The 18702-nt window shown below is 35.4% G+C and overlaps 1 protein-coding gene across 5 annotated transcripts in view; it reads right to left on the bottom strand.

Annotated features, from left to right (window-relative positions):
* The window catches only part of smarcal1 (SWI/SNF related, matrix associated, actin dependent regulator of chromatin, subfamily a-like 1), a 20883-nt gene extending 2181 nt beyond the window's left edge, over positions 1-18702 (bottom strand). The window contains exons 1-16 of one of the 5 annotated variants that reach the window (XM_067408954.1): positions 18659-18702; positions 18148-18381; positions 15018-15294; positions 14845-14895; positions 14507-14767; positions 13355-13405; positions 11950-12133; positions 11595-11745; positions 8535-8696; positions 5776-5841; positions 4860-5000; positions 4450-4668; positions 4165-4235; positions 3196-3298; positions 1480-1662; positions 1029-1129 (exon numbers count right to left, since the gene is read on the bottom strand). In XM_067408954.1, coding sequence (XP_067265055.1) covers positions 1029-1129; positions 1480-1662; positions 3196-3298; positions 4165-4235; positions 4450-4668; positions 4860-5000; positions 5776-5841; positions 8535-8696; positions 11595-11745; positions 11950-12133; positions 13355-13405; positions 14507-14767; positions 14845-14895; positions 15018-15294; positions 18148-18339 — 2213 coding nt within the window. In that variant the 5' untranslated portion in view covers positions 18340-18381; positions 18659-18702. Of the gene's footprint in view, positions 1-1028; positions 1130-1479; positions 1663-3195; positions 3299-4164; positions 4268-4449; positions 4669-4859; positions 5001-5775; positions 5842-8534; positions 8697-11594; positions 11746-11949; positions 12134-13354; positions 13406-14506; positions 14768-14844; positions 14896-15017; positions 15295-18147 lie in introns of those variants that run through there. The other 4 variants (XM_067408953.1, XR_010897092.1, XM_067408955.1 and 1 more) reach the window with 4 other exon arrangements.

The following is an 18702-nucleotide window of genomic DNA, read 5'->3' as shown; positions in this document are numbered from 1 at the left end:
TCCAGCAGTGACTGTGTGATTTTGAGATCTGTGTTTTCACACTGAGGACGACTGAGGGACTCAAACCCAACTATTAAAAAAGGTTCAAACATTCACTGATGCTCCAGAAGGAAACACGATGCATTAAGAGTCGGGGGGTGATAACTTTTGAACAGGATGAAGATGTCACAATTTTTCTTATTTTGTTTAAATATCATTGTTTTTCATTTAGTACTGCCCTTCAGAACCAACAGAAGAGACTTGCATGTTTCCCGGAAGAAAAATTAAATACAATTTACCTTTATTTTCAAATTCAAAAGTTTTCACCCCTCGACTCTTAATGCATCGTGTTTCCTTCTGGAGCATCAGTGAATGTTTGAACCTTTTTTAATAGTTGGGTTTGAGTCCCTCAGTCGTCCTCAGTGTGAAAACACAGATCTCAAAATCACACAGTCACTGCTGGAAAGGGTTCAAATATGCAAAAATGCTTGAAAACTGAAGAATCTGCAGGAGCTGGAGGATTTTTCTGAAGAACAGAGCTCAGTTTAACTGCTCAGGACAAACAAGAGACTCATGAACAACCATCACAAAACACAAAAACAGTCGTGGATCATCAGGTAACCACACACAGTATTGAGAATCAATGCTTCACATACTTATGAATGGGGTTATTTTAATAAATTCAGCTATTGTTTTGTATTTTGAATTATTTATAAACATCTTTTATGTCAAATATCTTACTCAGGACAGTACTAAACAAAAAATAACATGCATTTTGTTAAAATTATTCACATTACCACAGATTCTGCGAGTGGTTCACATACTTCTTCTTGCAACTGTATATATTCTACTATTCTACTAGTGCATTATGAAGCAAAAAAAAATAAAAAAATTTTTAAACTTATGCTTTTCCACAAACTTGCATCAAAGCATTAACTCTCCCACCAACTGTTCCAGTTCTAAAGATTTTTGTTTAAATGTCCTAATATTTGCAGTTTTTCATGACTACAGGGGGAAAACAAAAATAAAGGATCTGCAGATTTCCTCACCAAAGGTAATCGTCCGCTGTGCCTTTAGCAACCAGGTAATGAATGTCCACATTACTGGTCTGTCCGATCCTGTGCACCCGGTCCTCAGCTTGAATCAGGACCTGAATGAAATAAACGCACTTCAAAAGTGTTCTGGCAGCACTCTCACTAACAATTATATTTATTAAGTCATTTCTCCTTTCAGCTGGCTTTTTGAACCCAGATGAGAGCTTGTTCCAGACTAAATTACTCCGCTGATTAATGGAAAATGCTTTTCAACTCGAGACGAGGCTTTTATCCGAGTCTGGCAGTCTACAGGTAGAGATTACGTGACAGGAAGTCAGATCAAAAAGAGCTGCGTCGCCTGAGAAATCAGGGTTATCATACACTAAAAACTAAATTCTTGATAGAAAAAGATGTTTATCAAATCAAAATAATAAAAACGGCTGGACTGAATGTGTTTGAGTCTCACTCCAGGGTTCCAGAAGAGCTCAGCGAAGACCACGAGGTCGGCCGAGTGCAGCGTGATGCCCATGTTAGCGGCCGTGATGGAGAGAACAGCCACGCAGCTCTTGTGTGAAGACTGGAATCTGTCACACAGCTGCTGTCGCTCGGCTGACGGCGTCGATCCATCTATACGGATGTAACTGATTCCCTGCACACAAAAACAACAATGTCAACACCATACTAGAGCTCATATACATCCAACTTATTACATAGAAACCAGGCCGACACAAAATCTGAACTCTCCTTGCACATTGTCTGATTGTTTATTAACTATTTTGGTTAGTAAGAAAGTAACTAACTAAACCGGGAGGAAACTGAGGGGAAATGATCACCAGACTACTCCTCATTTTTGGGGGACCAAAAACTATTATTTCCAGAAAGTTCTTTGATAACTATTTCTTAATGTCCCAGATGCATTCTATCAAAGGTTGAATGGAATCGCAAGCTTTCAATGGCAGGTACATCTGTGATCATCGGCACAAACATTGTGCTTCCTAATAATATCCCCCAGTGGATGCAAATATAAGTTAAAAAGAAGCGGACCCAAAACAGAGCCCTGGGGTACTCCACTAATCAGGATTATAGAGGATTAGGGATGCTCTGCTCTGATATAAAAATTATGATCAATACCAATGATCTGCTAATTATTTTAACATTATGGCTGAAACCTGATCAATTTAATAAGCGATACTAAAACACATTATAGACTAAAATGATACACTAGAAATGAAGGCATCACACCAAACATACACTACTAAAGAAAAATAAAATAAAAACAGACAATAAAACAGGAGTATGATAATATTAAAATGCCAGGAAGTAGAGATACATTTTCAATTTTGATTTATTTATTAAGTAGGGGAAAGTTATTGGATAATCATTTCTTAATGTCCCAGATGCATTCCAAAAAAGAATGGAATCGCCAGCTTTATATACGTTTTTTATATAAGTTAAAAAGATGCGGACCCAAAATAGAGCCCTGAGGTACTCCACTAATCAGGATAATAGAGGATTAGGAATGCTCTGCACTGATATAAAAATTCTGATCAATACCAATAATCTTATTTACCAATAATAATTATTTTTCACATTATGTCTGACACTTGATGAATTTAATAAGCGATACTAAAACACTATAGACTAAAATGATACTTTAGAAATGAAGGCACCACACCAAACATACACTACTCGCCAAAAGTTTGGAATAATTAAATTTTTTTATGCTCATGAAGGCTGAATTTGTTAGATCAAAAATACAGTAAAAACAGTAATATTGTGAAATATTATTACAATTTCAAATAGCAGTTTTATAAGTGAATATATAGTAAAATATAATTTATTTCTGTGATCAAAGCTGAATTTTCAGCATCATTACGCCAGTCTTCAGAGTCACATGATCCTTCAGAAATCACTAAAATAATAATAACAACAATAATATTGGCTAATAATAAGTGATATGACCATGAAATACTGTGCAGCTCTTGTTTCAGCTAATCTGAGTACAGAACAAGTATAAGTCTTTTACTCGTGGCTCCATTAAACACATTTTACCTAATCTGAATTCATTCGAAAAATTCAAATTAAAAGTCTGCAGATTCCATCTGGGGCTGCTGTCAGCTGATGGCAAATGTTTAAGAAGTAATGTTCTACTTTTGTGGGGAAAAAATGAATTTGGACAGACCTTCTCACCGAGTTCTTTGGTTATACTGTCCAGCACCAGTTTGTGATGAGCAAACACCAGAAACTTCTCTCGTCCGCACTCCAGCGTGTCTGAGATGTACTCCCTGAGGAACAGATTAAACCACTGTTATTTTACTATCATTGATTATACTATTATATATTGTTGTTTTTTAAATGTCTATATTGTTTTTATTAATTATTTAGATAATATTTTACTAAAAGCAGAAAAGTTTTCCTTTGCATTTCTTTACTTACAGACAACATCGTCAAAACGACCTCCGCTCACACAGATCCGCAAAAACGATTAAAAATGCTGTATTATTCATGCAAGGCCAGTAGGTGGCGATGTCACTCTATAAAAAAACACTACACGCCTATAAACTGAACACGTAATACGCATGCATATAACATCACTGTTTTCACAAATTCGAGTTATTGTAGTTTACACAAAGACGATAACTGTATCGTTTTCAAAATCTGCACGTTTTCAGGCCCGCAAAATGTCTTTGTCACGTAAACGAACGGCCAAAAAAGTTTTCCGTTGTCATGTAACCGGCCCCTTTTTAGTTGACGATAATAACCCTAGATTAATCATGCTTTAGTGAACACACTCTATACAAAGCATAAATTATGTAACGTTGTTTTAGACAGTTAACACAGGTAAAATCGGTGTAACAACTTCAAGCCCACTGATTTTATTAAAAAACTATAGCAACAGCAACATTATAAAAACATCAGTTATTGGTATTAATCTGAGAAATCTATTAATAAAGGTCTGCTTGTGGTTAATGCATTAATATGGAATGTGTATTTTACAATGGCTTCATTTTATGCATCTAACCATTTGAATGTACATTCATTTGTTTTAAATAATAATAATAATAATAATAATAATAATGCATGTTTCTCCATAAATTTTTGAAGGACTCAGTTGTGATGTTTTCTTTGAGTTCATAATAGTCAAACGTACATGATGGCTCGGATCTTGGCCTCTGCTGTGTGGTTGAAGAAAACCAGAAGAGCTTCCTTTTCTTGTGACTTCTGCACATGAACACAGAAGAGCTCATCAGAGTCTGGTACAGTAACGGGCACAAAGACACAAATTCTGTCAGAATTCTATTCAGAATTCCAAACCCATATGTTGTTATTTTGTTGCATGGAACTCAAAAGGAGAATTTCTGAAGTAAATAATGACAGAATTCCCTCTAAATAAATGTTGAAATATTTTCATAGATTTATTGTAGTTTGCGCTCACATTGTGGTATCCTTTGGCGAGCTCTTTGGCAGCGGCGTTGAGGGCAGCTTTGGTGCGGGAGTTGATGCCGTCTGTCGTCACAGTGACCACCTTACGCTGTTTGGCAGGAAGCTGTGACAGCACCTCTGATTTGAGCCGTCTGAGCATCAGAGACTCCTCGAGCAGCAGCTTCAGTTCGCTCAGATGAGACGAGCCGGAGTAATCCCAGCCCCACGGGAGCTGCAGTCAAAGATCCGCCTTCACTACACACCCTTTTCACACTTCTGATTGCTTTTTCCCAGTAGGATTTAATCTGGGCAGCACCATCATACTAAGCCACATCACCATTTCTGTTTCATGTCGATTAATCATGCAGCCCGACACTGTACTTCTAGCTCTGAACGAACACAGCTGTATACAGATGGACGTACCTGTTTGGCATCACAGTAACGTGTGCCGAAGTCATGGAAGCGTGGAAACAGGGAAGGTCTCACAGCCAGGATCTGAGTGTAGAGCTCAGCAGGTCTGGACATGGCAGGCGTTCCCGACAGCAGGATCACTCTCTTAGCGGCCTGTTCCATTAGCACCACACAGATGTTTAATTAGCAGCATCAGAGATGAGCAGAACAAGCTATTGATGTCATCTGAAATCTTTCAATGTGTACAGGTCAAATCTTGTACAGGTCTTCTCCTATAAAACATAAATGTCAGTTTCAGTGCAGCTTCAAAGAGCTCTACATGATCCCAGACGAGGAATAAGAGTCTTATCTAGAGAAACCATCACTCATTTTCTAAAAAAAATTTAAAAATTGTATACTTTTTAACCACAAATGCTCGTCTTGCACTGCTCTGCGATGCGCCACGCATTACGCAATCATGTTGGAAAGGTCACGCGTGGCGTAGGCGGAAGTACCGATCCAGTGTCTACATAGCAAACGTGCAAAGACTAAGTCAAACGGCCTTTTAACAACGATGTCAGATGATTTTGAAGTTGGAGGAGAAAATCATTTATGGTTAAAAAAAGTGTATAGTTGGTTTTTTTTAGAAAATGACCAATCATTTCACTAGATAAGACTCTTATTCCTCATCTGGGATCATGTAGAGCTCTTTGAAGCTGCACTGAAACTGACATTTGGACCCGTTGAACCCCAGTGAAGTCCACTATATGGAGAAAAATCCTGGAATGTTTTCTTCAAAAACCTTTATTTCTTTCCAAATGAAGAAAGAAAGATCTTGGATGACATGGGGGTGAGTAAATTATCAGTGAACTAATCCTTTAATAACACTGGATCAATAAAAAATGCAGTGTTTATGAATAATGCCTAAAACAAGCCTGAAGTAGCAAACCTTTAGTAGAGGAAGAGCCGCCCGACAGCGGACAGTTTTCATGTTCTTTAGGAAGTGAGACTCATCCTATAGAAAAACAAACAAACAACAAAAGAAAACCGTAAGAATTCAGATCACATCCTGCTACTGTAACCACCTTGGAAGAACTCAAACAGCTTTTAAAAGTCTTGATATTTGAAGGATATAGGGATTCTGGGATGCTGAGTGAATGCTAGATGGTTACTAGAAAGAACATTAAGATTTTTTGAAAGTCTCCTATTTTGCATTTATTTGAGATAGTGGCCTCGATTTACTAATTCTTTCCCTCGTTTAAATAAACTGTGTGCACACGATATAATTCGTTGCCTCGTTTTACTAAATCGTGCGCATATTATAATAACGTTCCCTTGATTTAGGAATCCGTGGCAACATTGTACTAATTCGTTGCCTCGTTTTGATTCAAGACAACGTATTATTAAATTGTGTGCACGATTTAGTTAAACAAGGGAACAAATTATTGTATTGTGCACACGATTTACTTAAAGGTGTGGTATGTGGATTGACAGCTAGTGGTCGAAATAGGTACTGCAGTCCAAATTCAAGATATTAAATAGAGTTGTTTGCCCCGCCTCCTCTACCTCAGATTCGACGCTCACGCGGGTTGCCAGATTGAGGACATGCAACAGGAGCGAAAGCCAAGGAGAATTACACACTGTAAGTTGATGAGTTGATTTATCCATGTTTTGATATGCTCTCATTCATTGAGATTTTTATATGAATGCCGAGGCTTTTTAGATCAGGCAGAATCTGCGATCTCTGACCTTGTTCACCTTGTTTTCCATGGGTGCAATACACAGTGTTTTTTACCAAATGGCAACCCGGGGTGTCAAAACACTATTGGGTGAACCGGCAGCACGTGGTTTTGCACAAACTAAAACAAAAACAGACATTCTTACACAGAACGCACATTTCAAAGTAGAATAACTGGTTGTAGCATTGATTTTCTGAGAAACAAATAGGTGAACTTAGCATGTTTCCATAATATCTGCAAACATATTATGGTATTTTTATACAGCACCTTTAAAACGAGGGAACAAATTAGTAAAACTCTGATGTACTAGTAAGTTGTGGGATCAATGTTAATTCATGGCCACGATATACATATTTTATTTTTACTGCATATCATGTGTGGAGCTCCGTAAAAATATGATTACAGGACTTGAGGACTTTTCAAGCAATACTTTTTTGGTTTGCAAGGAATACAATCAGAGACATTACTTATCAAACAATTTCTTTATGTTTCAAATTCTAAAAATGTAAATAGATAAATAAAAATAAACTAATAAAACAAAATGGTATAAATAAAGTGCAGCACATGCAATGACTGTGACTCTGGTAACTTTAACCATTGAAAGGATACTATGACAAAGATATTGCTTTGATATCTTTCCCCATGAATATGTGATTGACCTAAAAAATGAAAGCTGTATCATATTCTTGGATATTTATATGTGCAATATCATGCTCATAGCCATGCGAAATGACTCAATATCTATATCAGATGGGCTGCAGTGTTAATTTTGCACGAAAAGATTTTTATCGATAGTTTTATCGATAAAATGAAAGGTTACACTTTATTTTACAGTGCTGTAAACATTACATTGTAATTACTCAAATAAGTACTGAGTAATATTAATTAACTACATGTACTTACTATAGAGTTACAGTTGGGGTTAGGGTTCGATTTAGGATTAGTTACTTGTAATTATGCATAATTTACTGTTATTACTATAGTAAGTACATGTAGTAACGTGTAACTACAGCACTGTAAAATAAAGTGTTACCAAATTAAACATTATTTTCATATATATTTTCTTGCAATAATTCAAGCATGTTTCAAGTACATGTACCAGTATGGCTGTTTTCAAAGGTTTTCCAGGACTTAAATGTCAAAAAGTCAAATTCAAGCCCTTTTCCGCAACTTGTATGTAATATTGTAAAGTATATTTTTAGAATTAAAAAGAACTGTTTTCTATGTGAATATATTGTGTAATTTATTCCTGTGATCAAAGCTGAATTTTCAGCATCATTACTCCAGTCTTCAGTGTCACATGATCCTTCATTCTAATATGATGATTTGATGCACAAGAAACATTTCTGATTATTATCAATGTTGAAAACAGTGCTGCTTCATATTTTTGTGGAAACCTTGATACATTTTTATTTTCAGTATTCTCTGATGAATAGCATTTATTTGCTTTTGTATTTTTTTGTTTGTTTGTTTGTTTATTTAAATAGAAATCTTTTTAGACATTCTAAATATCTTTATTTTTTTGATTAATTAATGCATCTTGGCCGAATAAAAGTATCAATTTCTTTAAAAAAAAAAATCTAACTGTCCATTCTGAATGGTGGTCTAAGCAGACAGATAAACATCCTGACTTTTTCTGATGATTGAGGCCCTAAAATGACTGCATTTCGTGATTATGTAACTAAAGTCAGAGACAGTAGAAGCTCAACTAACAGTAAATATTCATTCCATAATAACTGAATATGCAGTGAATATTCAAATGTTATCAAAAACTATTTTCTTTAAAAATGAAGCTAAGAAAATTAGGTTGCTATGAGAGTTTTTGTTAATATTACTTGACACAAACTGCATTAGTTACACAAACCTGGACTCTCCTTCACACAAGCACAAACTAAAGTTCTTATTTAAACAACTAACTAATGCAGTCAGTAAAAGAGAGTGATTAGAAAACAAGTCAATCAGCTCTCACCATAATGATCACACTGAAAGGGCTGGACGGCGGCTGTTTGTCCATCTTGTTGAGCAGGTCGTAGCTGATGATGTTGATGAGACCGGAGCGGAGGCTGTCCCTGCCTGTCACAACTACATTAATGTCGTCGGCTCTCACTGAAGGCAGCCATCGGCGGAAAGCCTGAGGGAAAAGGGTGAGAAATCATAGTGTCTTTGAGGGACTTTTCTGTTATTTCAGCTATTTTGAGGAGGAAGACTAAAGCTTACAAAGGAACACTGGGAAATCTCCACCAATTCACTTCAAACTTTAAAATATAGCATCCATCATGAATCCCTGCTGGGGAAGAGGAGGATTTGTCCTTCCTCAAGGGTGCAGTGGCAGAAAATATGAATTAATAAATCAGATTTCACATCAGGCATCCGTTTATAAAAAATGACCTGGCAGCTGGTGCTGTTCAAGATTGTAGAAACTTGGATGCCATTTATTATCAATAGCACAAATGTGTACAGATTTTGTTTTTATATCCGCGAAGGTGCTTCATAAACTACCACTAAATAATGAAATTACTAAATGATCATAATTACATTTTTTACAAAAGACACAATTGTGAGCAGTCCACTATTCTAATGTAGAAAACAAGTGTATTGTGTTACTGACATGAACAGCATGGGAGTGTTGTGTGACATTCTACTTTTATTCTGTAAAATATTGAAGTGCAAGAAGAGTATAATTTAATATAATGTAAAAGATTATTAGTGCTTAGGTAAACGTGACAAATTTTAGCTGTGCTCCTGTATTATCTCAATCAATCGTCATTGCTTGAAACAATGGCGGTCACACAAAAACGGTTTATTCTGAATCTAGTTTTTTAACCAGTAGGGTCAGATCCAGTATTCATTTCATTGACGAATAATTTTCGTCATTAATTGCGTCAAAAAAAAATTTTTCACAGACAAAAACAAGACAATAACTAAATAAATACCAGTTTTGAATGACAGAAACTATGATCCAGTCAGAATTGATGCCGTGTGTGGTAGATGCACAGATGTCTCATAAAACATTCAAATATGTAGATGTCTGGGAGAACACAGAAAGCTAGACAGCGCACGAGTACTGAATTGAACTCTCTTTTGCATCTTTTGATGGCTGAACGGAAAAATACAGACAACATTATGTCAAAAGAGAAAAGAAAATGTAAAGAGTTGTGAGAATATCGGATGTGGAACAGTGTATTGGATCCACGCATTCAGTCTTAAAGTGACAGCAGCCTAATAAACCTGCTGCTGTCTGTGACCTTAAAGGTGCCCTAGAATTAAAAATTGAATTTATATTGGCATAGTTGAATAACAAGAGTTCAGTACATGGAAATGACATACAGTGAGTCTCAAACTCCATTGTTTCCTCCTCCTTATATAAATCTCATTTGTTTAAAAGACCTCCGAAGAACAGGCGAATCTCAACATAACACCGACTGTTACGTAACAGTCAGGATCATTAATATGTACGCCCCCAATATGTGCATATGCCAGCTCATGTTCAAGGCATTAGACAAGGGCAGCCAGTATTAACATCTGGATCTGTGCACAGCTGAATCATCAGACTAGGTAAGCAAGCAAAAACAACAGCGAAAAATGGCAGATGGAGCAATAATAACTGACATGATCCATGATATCATGATATTTTTAGTGATATTTGTAAATTGTCTTTCTAAATGTTTCGTTAGCATGTTGCTAATGTACTGTTAAATTTGGTTAAAGTTACCATCGTTTATTACTGTATTCACAGAGACAAGAGCCTTACACACTTGCAGCAAAACTTCAAATTCATTCAGAATCAAATGTAAACATCCAAATAAATACTATACTCACATAATCCGACGCCTGCATGCAGTATGCATGACGATCATCTTTGAGGTGTAAACTGTGTTTATGCTGGTAAAAGCAAGCTTGAGCTTCGTGGGCGGGGGAGCACGAGAATTAAAGGGGCCGCAACCTATATATTGGTGCATAGTTAATGATGCCCCAAAATAGGCAGTTAAAAAAATGAATAATAAAAAAAAATCTATGGGGTATTTTGAGCTGAAACTTCACAGACACATTCAGGGGACACCTTAGACTTATATTACATCTTGTAAAAAAACGTTTGATGGCACCTTTAATATTAATAAAACAACAAAAGACAGAAAATCACTCACTGCTCTTTAATGAGCGTTAATTATATTTAATTTATACAAATAAAAATGTCTGCTTGAAATAATAATGTTGTATGCAAGTTGTTATAAAGAATGCATATATCATTTGTTGAAAAGAAGACATGCAATTTAATTTTAAGATAATGTTTTGTCACAGCAGTAAATATATTTCTCATATTAACAGGTTAATAGATGTTTTCTCCAGGAGTAGCCTACTGTATATAATAGGTTTGGAAATTTTAGAGAAATTCCTAATTAATGCGTTACAGTTCAACTAAACCCATTAGATTTTAGGTGACTAGATCTACTGTAGTTTTAGTTGACTAAAACTAAAACAATTCAGATGATTAAATTATGAGAAACTAAATGCCATTTTAGTCAAAAGACTGATTAAAATGAAATCAAAACTTGCTTTCAAAATTAACACTGGTCAGATCTACACTATCACTCAGCAAGGGCACATTACATTGATCAGAAATGTCAGAAAAATATTTTGTAACATTAAATGTCTTCAAATAAAAAAAATGCTGTTCTTTCGAACTTTCTATTTATCAAAGAATCTTAAAACAAATGTATTATTTTCCACAAATATATAAAGAAGCACAACTGTTTTCAACACACTTGAAATGTTTCAATAATCAGCATATTAGAATGATTTCTGAAGGATCATGTGACACCGAAGACTGGCGTAATGATGCTGAAAATTCAGCTTTGATCACAGAAATAAATTACACTTTAAAATATATTCAAATAGAAAACAGTTCTTTTAAATTTTAAAAATGTTTCACTATTTTAACCATATTTTTTATCAGCATTGAACAAAAACAGTAGTACAGGTGTGAAACGCATCCTCCAAAAAGCATCCCTCTAAAAGCAAGTGTGCGTACCTCAGCCCATGTGAAGCGCACTGAGGAGGGGGCGACCACCAGCAGAGGCCACTCACTCCTGTAGTAGGCAGCGATGCAGATAGCCTGGACCGTCTTCCCCAGGCCCATGTCATCAGCCAGAAGCAAACGGCCCTCTCTGGACACTGCAAAACTGAGACATTAGCAAACATTACATTACTTTCATGCATTTGGCAGATGCTTTTATCCAAAAATTCTTGCATTGCACTCAAGCTAGAATACATTGTTATCAGTTCATGCATTCCCTGGGAATCAAACCTATTGGCCCTACTTCACTGTTAAAATGCACCAACTAACTTTCTATCTAACCAAAAAATGGCTAGTAATGGAGACCTACTTGACTCCATCCCTCTGGAAGGGCATCAGGCTGCGTGTGAGCTGTGGATCTACGTGTGAGAGATCGGCCTCAGGAGGGACTGGAGCTCCGGACTCACTCTTCTCAAACTGAGCGCAGAAGGACTGGAGCACAGCGTGAGGTAAAGGCTCAATCTCCACCGAGGACAGCTCATTCAGATCCGCCACTACACATAAGACATCATCATCAACTACTGTACATCACTAGACGTTCTGGGAAATAAGTTACACCGGGTCAGAATTGTATTGAAAAATTATAAATAGGTTGCATTAGTGTATAAGTGACATTTTGTTATGACATTCAGAAATAATGTAAAGTACCAGTAAATAAAATGAAACATTTACAAACAAACACTATAAACATGTATTTAGTTCCCCTCACTCCACACACACACACAAAATCCTTTAATTTTAAAGGGTTAGTTCACCCAAAAATGAAAAAAATGTCATTAATTACTCACCCTCATGTCATTCCACACCCGTAAGACCTTCGTTCATCTTCAGAACACAAATTAAGATATTTTTGATGAAATCCGATTGCTCAGCCTGCATAGACAGCAATGAGATTTCCTCTCTCAAGATCCATAAAGGTACTAAAAACATATTTAAATCAATTCATGTGAGTACAGTGGTTCAATATTAATATTATAAAGCGACGAGAATATTTTTTGTGCACCAAAAAAACGAAATAACGACTTTTTAACAATATCTAGTGATTTCAAAATACTGCTTCATGAAGCTTCGGAGCGTTACGAATCAAATCAGTGGATCGGAGCGCCAAAGTCACATGATTTCAGCAGTTTGGTGGTTTGATACACGATCCGAAATCACGGATTCGACTCAAAAGATTCATAACGTTCCGACGCTTCATGAAGCAGTGTTTTGAATTCGACCATCACTAGATATTGTTAAAAAGTAATTTTGGGGTTTTTTTGGCACACAAAAAATATTCTCGGCGCTTTATAATATTAATATTGAACCACTGTACTCACATGAACTGATTTAAATATGTTTTTAGTACCTTTATGGATCTTAAGAGAGGAAGTACCATTGCTGTCTATGCAGGCTGAGCGATCGGATTTCATCAAAAATATCTTAATTTGTGTTCTGAAGATTAACGAAGGTCTTACAGGTGTGGAACGACATGAGGGTGAATAATAAATTATGTCATTTTCACATTTGGGTGAACTAACTCTTTAATGTTATTCAAAACAGAACAGGAATGAAAAATATGAGTATAAAACAACATGCAAAACTGAAACTAGTGGCATGTATGACTTGTAGTCCAGAAAATACGGTACTCAACTTTTTACATGATTACGGCCAAAACATGAACAAGTACATGAACAAAGAATTCATTTAAATGCACAAAATGTAAAATGACTCACTGAGCTTCCCGTAATCCTCCAGAAGGAAAGTCCACTTTCTGGTCTTCATGTCTAATAATAACCAAACAAAGGATAAAATGTGTAATAAAAAGCCTTTAATACACTTCGGTATTATTTTTTAAACCAGTTGAGGCACAAATTCTATGTGTTTTTTTAAAGTATAAAAATATAAAAATGGCTGCGTGAGATTCTCCAGCTTTGTTGTTGTTGAGCTGTTAAAGCTCCACCCTCTTCTGGAAAGGGGGGGGAGCAGCAGCTCATTTGCATTTAAAGGGACACACACAAAAATGGCGTGTTTTTGTCACACCCAAATAGGGGCAAATGGGGTGGGGTATTTTGAGCTGAAACTTCACAGACACATTCTGGAGACTTGTATTAAATCTTGTGAAAGGGGCAAATATATTTTAATTAACATTTTAATTGCCAAGAAATTAGTTTGGGACCCATTTTGCATGCAACCCTGTTACAGCAAGAGTTTTCTTTTATGATGCCTTAACATTGTCACCCAGGAAGTGACAGCATTTGTAATCGATCTATAGCAAGGCAGGAAGAAAAGCAAAATCTCTCATTCCATTTTCTATTTTTTACAGAAATAGTGTAGTAGTGTTGACTGAGTGTATTCGTCAAATTCAATACACTTGACCCCTGTGTAGTAAGGAAAACTAGAAGCTAAAGTTGAGAAAGCCTGAATGGGCAGCCTGAGTCAAAAGAGCCAAAGCACATGTCTGTTCGGTGTTCTGGAGCTGAAAATAAATGAATAAAATGTAAACAATTTCTTCTATTTAGAGCTGTAACAAACGAATAATGAGTCTAATGATTATTATTTGGCCCCACTTTATATTAGGTGTCTTTAAGTATTATGCACTAACATTTAAATTAATTGTGTACATTCATGTTTTACTTACATTTTAAAAAAGACCTGCATGTAACTACAGCTTTAGTTCTTTTATATAGTTACGTAAATTGTGGGAAATTAATTTTATGATGAGAAATTAAAAATCTTCTACCAGACCTCATAAGGTTGCAAACCTAATAAAACAGAATTTCATCGGTTAAACTTTCACTGACCATTCGTTGAAAAAGAAAATGAAATTTTCCACCTAATTCATGGACTTCTCCTTACTTTTCAAGCAATACATCTATTACACTCACCATAACATCTGGACGGCATTTGCTTGAAGATCCCAATAACATCGGCCTGGTATCCAATATCGACTTCCAGCCGAGAGCGAGACACTAAAACGCACTTCCCCTTTATCGTGGCACCTGGTTTCTGCCAACCCTGACAGAGCCGCATCAGAGCCGCCAGAGCCGCTGCATCCTTGGGACGACTGGTACATGCTGAAATATTCAACCCTTCCATCCCAGCCAGAGGTTTGAGAGAGACGGAGGGGAAACTCGCTGCCTGCTCCACTGAAACACACCCCAACACCATTACACCCTGCGCTACAGGAAATAGATGTACAAGTAAGATGAAGATGAAGACGTACTCAGCATCTGGTAGTCCTCAAGGCTGAAGTTCCACATTTTTGTAGCAGGATCTGTGACGGCAGATAAATGACAAATGCATAGACCATTAGCAATTTTGATTTAAGATTAATTAGCATACATATACACTTTAAACTCTATAATTAACGACAGCAGACACATCGTCTGTACTTACCGTAGTTTTTGGAGGGAATGCTTTTGAATACTGTGATGAGGTCTGCATTGTAGCCGACTTCTACTCGGAAACGTTTTTCTGTGTGCGACACACATCTCCCTTTTATGGACACTGCTGGCTTCTTTGCAGGGATATTTCCTCCAGTCTCAGGGAGTGTTGATGGCCGCTTCTCTCCTGTGGTCAGTTTGCCCGGCTGTCCATAAAAGCTACAAGTTGGAGAAGCGGTGTTGGAAGTTGGAGGTGCTGTCTTTGTACTGCTATCTTTAGAGGGCTGAGTCTGCAAAAAAAGCACAAACATAAGACACACCCCCAAAACTATAATATTATTTATATATATATATATATATATATATATATATATATATATATATATATATATATATATATATATATATATATATATATATATAGTACAGTCCAAAAGTTTGGAACCACTAAGATTTTTAATGTTTTTAAAAGAGGTTTCGCCTGCTCACCAAGGCTACATTTATTTAATTAAAAATACAGTAAAAAACAGTAATATTGTGAAATATTATTACAATTTAAAATAACTGTGTACTATTTAAATATATTTGACAAAGTAATTTATTCCTGTGATCAAAGCTGAATTTTCAGCATCATTACTCCAGTCTTCAGTGTCACATGATCCTTCAGAAATCATTCTAATATGCTGATCTGCAGCTCAAGAAACATTTATGATTATTTTCAATGTTGAAAACAGTTGTGTACTTTTTTTTTTTTCAGGATTCCTTGATGAATAGAAAGTTCAAAAGAACAGCATTTATCTGAAATACAAAGCTTCTGTAGCATTATACACTACCGTTCAAAAGTTTGGGGTCAGTAAGAATTTTTATTTTTATTTTTTTGAAAAGAAATTAAAGAAATGAATACTTTTATTCAGCAAGGATGCATTAAATCAATCAAAAGTGGCAGTAAAGAAATTTATAATGTTACAAAAGATTAGATTTCAGATAAACACTGTTCTTTTGAACTTTCTGTTCATCAAATAATCCTGAAAAAAAATATTGTACACAAATATTTTGTACAATTGTACACATTAAATGTTTATTGAGCAGCAGATCAGCATATCAGAATGATTTCTGAAGGATCATGTGACACTGAAGACTGGAGTAATGATGCTGAAAATTCAGCTTTGATCACAGGAATAAATTACTTTGTGAAATATATTCAAATAGAAAACAGTTATTTTAAATTGTAATAATATTTCACAATATTACAGTTTTTACTGTATTTTTAATTAAATAAATGTAGCCTTGGTAAGCAGACGAAACTTCTTTTAAAAATATTAAAAATCTTTGTGGTTCCAAACTTTTGGACTGTACTGTATATATATAAATATATAAATATAAAATATACACACATATATATACAAATATATGTGTTATGCGATCTGGGAAAACCTGTCGTATGTCACGATGGAACATTTTCAGTCAAAAAATAGTTTTTTTTTGTCAAAATTGGGTTTTCATTAAATTATTATTCTATAACATCTTGTCTATCATCTCTGAAAATATCTTCAAAATTCACCTGTTAAGTGCAGAAAAATAGGCTGTCTTTCTCTAATGTTACTGTTTCATAACACACCCAGCGGAGGTGAAATAAAATCGGCCATAGCTTTCTCTCTCTTAACACTACAAAGACAGACAGTTCACCTATCAAAATAAACAACATAACATGTAGAATGAAGGTGCATTAATGCAAATTTCCCACCAGTCCTGTGTAAACTAAGACATGCAAAAATTGTGAGAAGGCGACGCACAAGAGAATGAACACAATTATGTTCTAATTATGTTTATGAGAGGTTGAATTCAAATAAAATACTGCCAAACTGCCAACACTACTTCTGAATAAGAGGTCTACTTCATAAAATGTATGAAAATAGGGAAATATATGGTTCAGATCATTCAAATAAATGGAGGCGCCCTTAAATGGATGTTATCTAGTGAAGAAGTTTGGTACTGCGCCCAAACGAACTCTTACTGAAAGCTCATTTTTGAAATATATATCAACCTAAAATTTGGAACGTTAACATTTTTGGCTTTAAATTTTCTTGCAGTTAAGAGTAAAACAAATATAAACAATTATATTTTTACATTTTCATAAACAAACTTCTATAACTTTTTTTTTTAATTTCACTTTCATGATTTATTTCACTTCTACAATAATCTGACAAGCTATGAAAGAAGTAAAAACAGATTTGGAAAGGGCTCGAATCCAGCTTTCATATGATATTGAAACCTGCGATAGGTAAAATTTCAACATGTGATGGGTTTTCGCAGATCACATCACAATATACACACAAACACATATAAATATATAAAGGTAATAGGTTTTTAATATAAACTTTACGGCCAAATTATCATTTTAAAAATTTAAAGGCCTTAGAATTTCATGCATCATGTATATATTATATGGTTAATAATATAATATAGTATTTTTCATGCTTTTAAATAAAATATTAATTTAAATAATTAAAAACAGACTATTTTATATTAATAATAATGTACAGAACCAGTCAAAAGTTTGGAAACATTATTATTTTAAATGTTTTTGATCAAAAATACAGAAAAAAATATGGCGCTAGTTCAAGATGAGCATTTATGGTTAAAATGTGTTAAAATTTGTTAAAATGTGTAAAAATTTGTAAAAAAAATTTTAGAAAATGAGTGATGGTTCCTCTAGATAAGACTCAATCCTCGTCTGGGATCGTGTAGAGCTCTTTGAAGCTGCACTAAAACATTTGGACCTTCAACCGACTGAAGAAAGAAGGACATGAACATGTTACATGACATGGGGGTGATTAAATTATCAGGAAATTTTAATTTAAAAAAGTGAACTAATCCTTTAAAGGGATAGTTCACCCAAAAATGAATCTGAACCCCATTGATTTCCATACTATAGAAGTCAATGTGGCCCATCAACAATGACATTCTTCAAAATATCTTCTTTTGTGTTCAGCAGAAGAAAGAAATTCTTTCTTTTTGGGTTGGATCACCCCTGTAAGTCATTAAGCAGAGCAGAAATAAACCAATAACTGACATCAGCACATTGACTATGCTTAAAAATAAACTACATCAGAGCCTGACAGACAGCAGTTTCAGTTGCCTACCTGTCGACCAGCTGCCCCTGGATGTGCCTGATCAGATGTAAACAGCTGGCTGCTCTTTGCTGGTCCTCCTGTGGGCTTGTTTTGGGCAGATACAGGGGTCAGTTGAGCCTGTCTCTCAGCTCTTCTGGCCAGAGCTCGCTGTCTGTTCTCCTCTATCCTCCGCTGCTGTTCTGGAGTCAGACTCAGAGACATCACTCAAACTGAGCCTGACAGGCTTATGAGTCTCTCTAAAACCTACAGTCGCGAAACACATACATGTCGTCGCTTAAACCTTCACATATATTCATATATCAACGTGTTGATCTTCTCAGTCTGCTCGAGATCTTGTTTACATTACATTATATGCTGATCCGGTCGCTTCTAAATGTCAAAGTTCATAGAGGGTTTAACAGACAAATCAAGTTATTGAATTCACATACGAGTTGTAATAATGTTTAGATTTTGCAATAATGTTAGCAAACGCGTGAAATTCTGATTAATTATTACTGGTTATTATGGAGATAAACTTTACCATCCACTTCAAACGACGCGGTGAAGAGGATATGACGGAACGAC

The sequence above is a fragment of the Chanodichthys erythropterus genome, chromosome 14 (genome assembly GCF_024489055.1).
Source record: "Chanodichthys erythropterus isolate Z2021 chromosome 14, ASM2448905v1, whole genome shotgun sequence".
NCBI lineage: Eukaryota > Metazoa > Chordata > Actinopteri > Cypriniformes > Xenocyprididae > Chanodichthys > Chanodichthys erythropterus.
The sequence above is the reverse complement of the archived record's forward strand: the minus strand, read 5'-3'. Positions and strand labels throughout refer to the sequence as shown.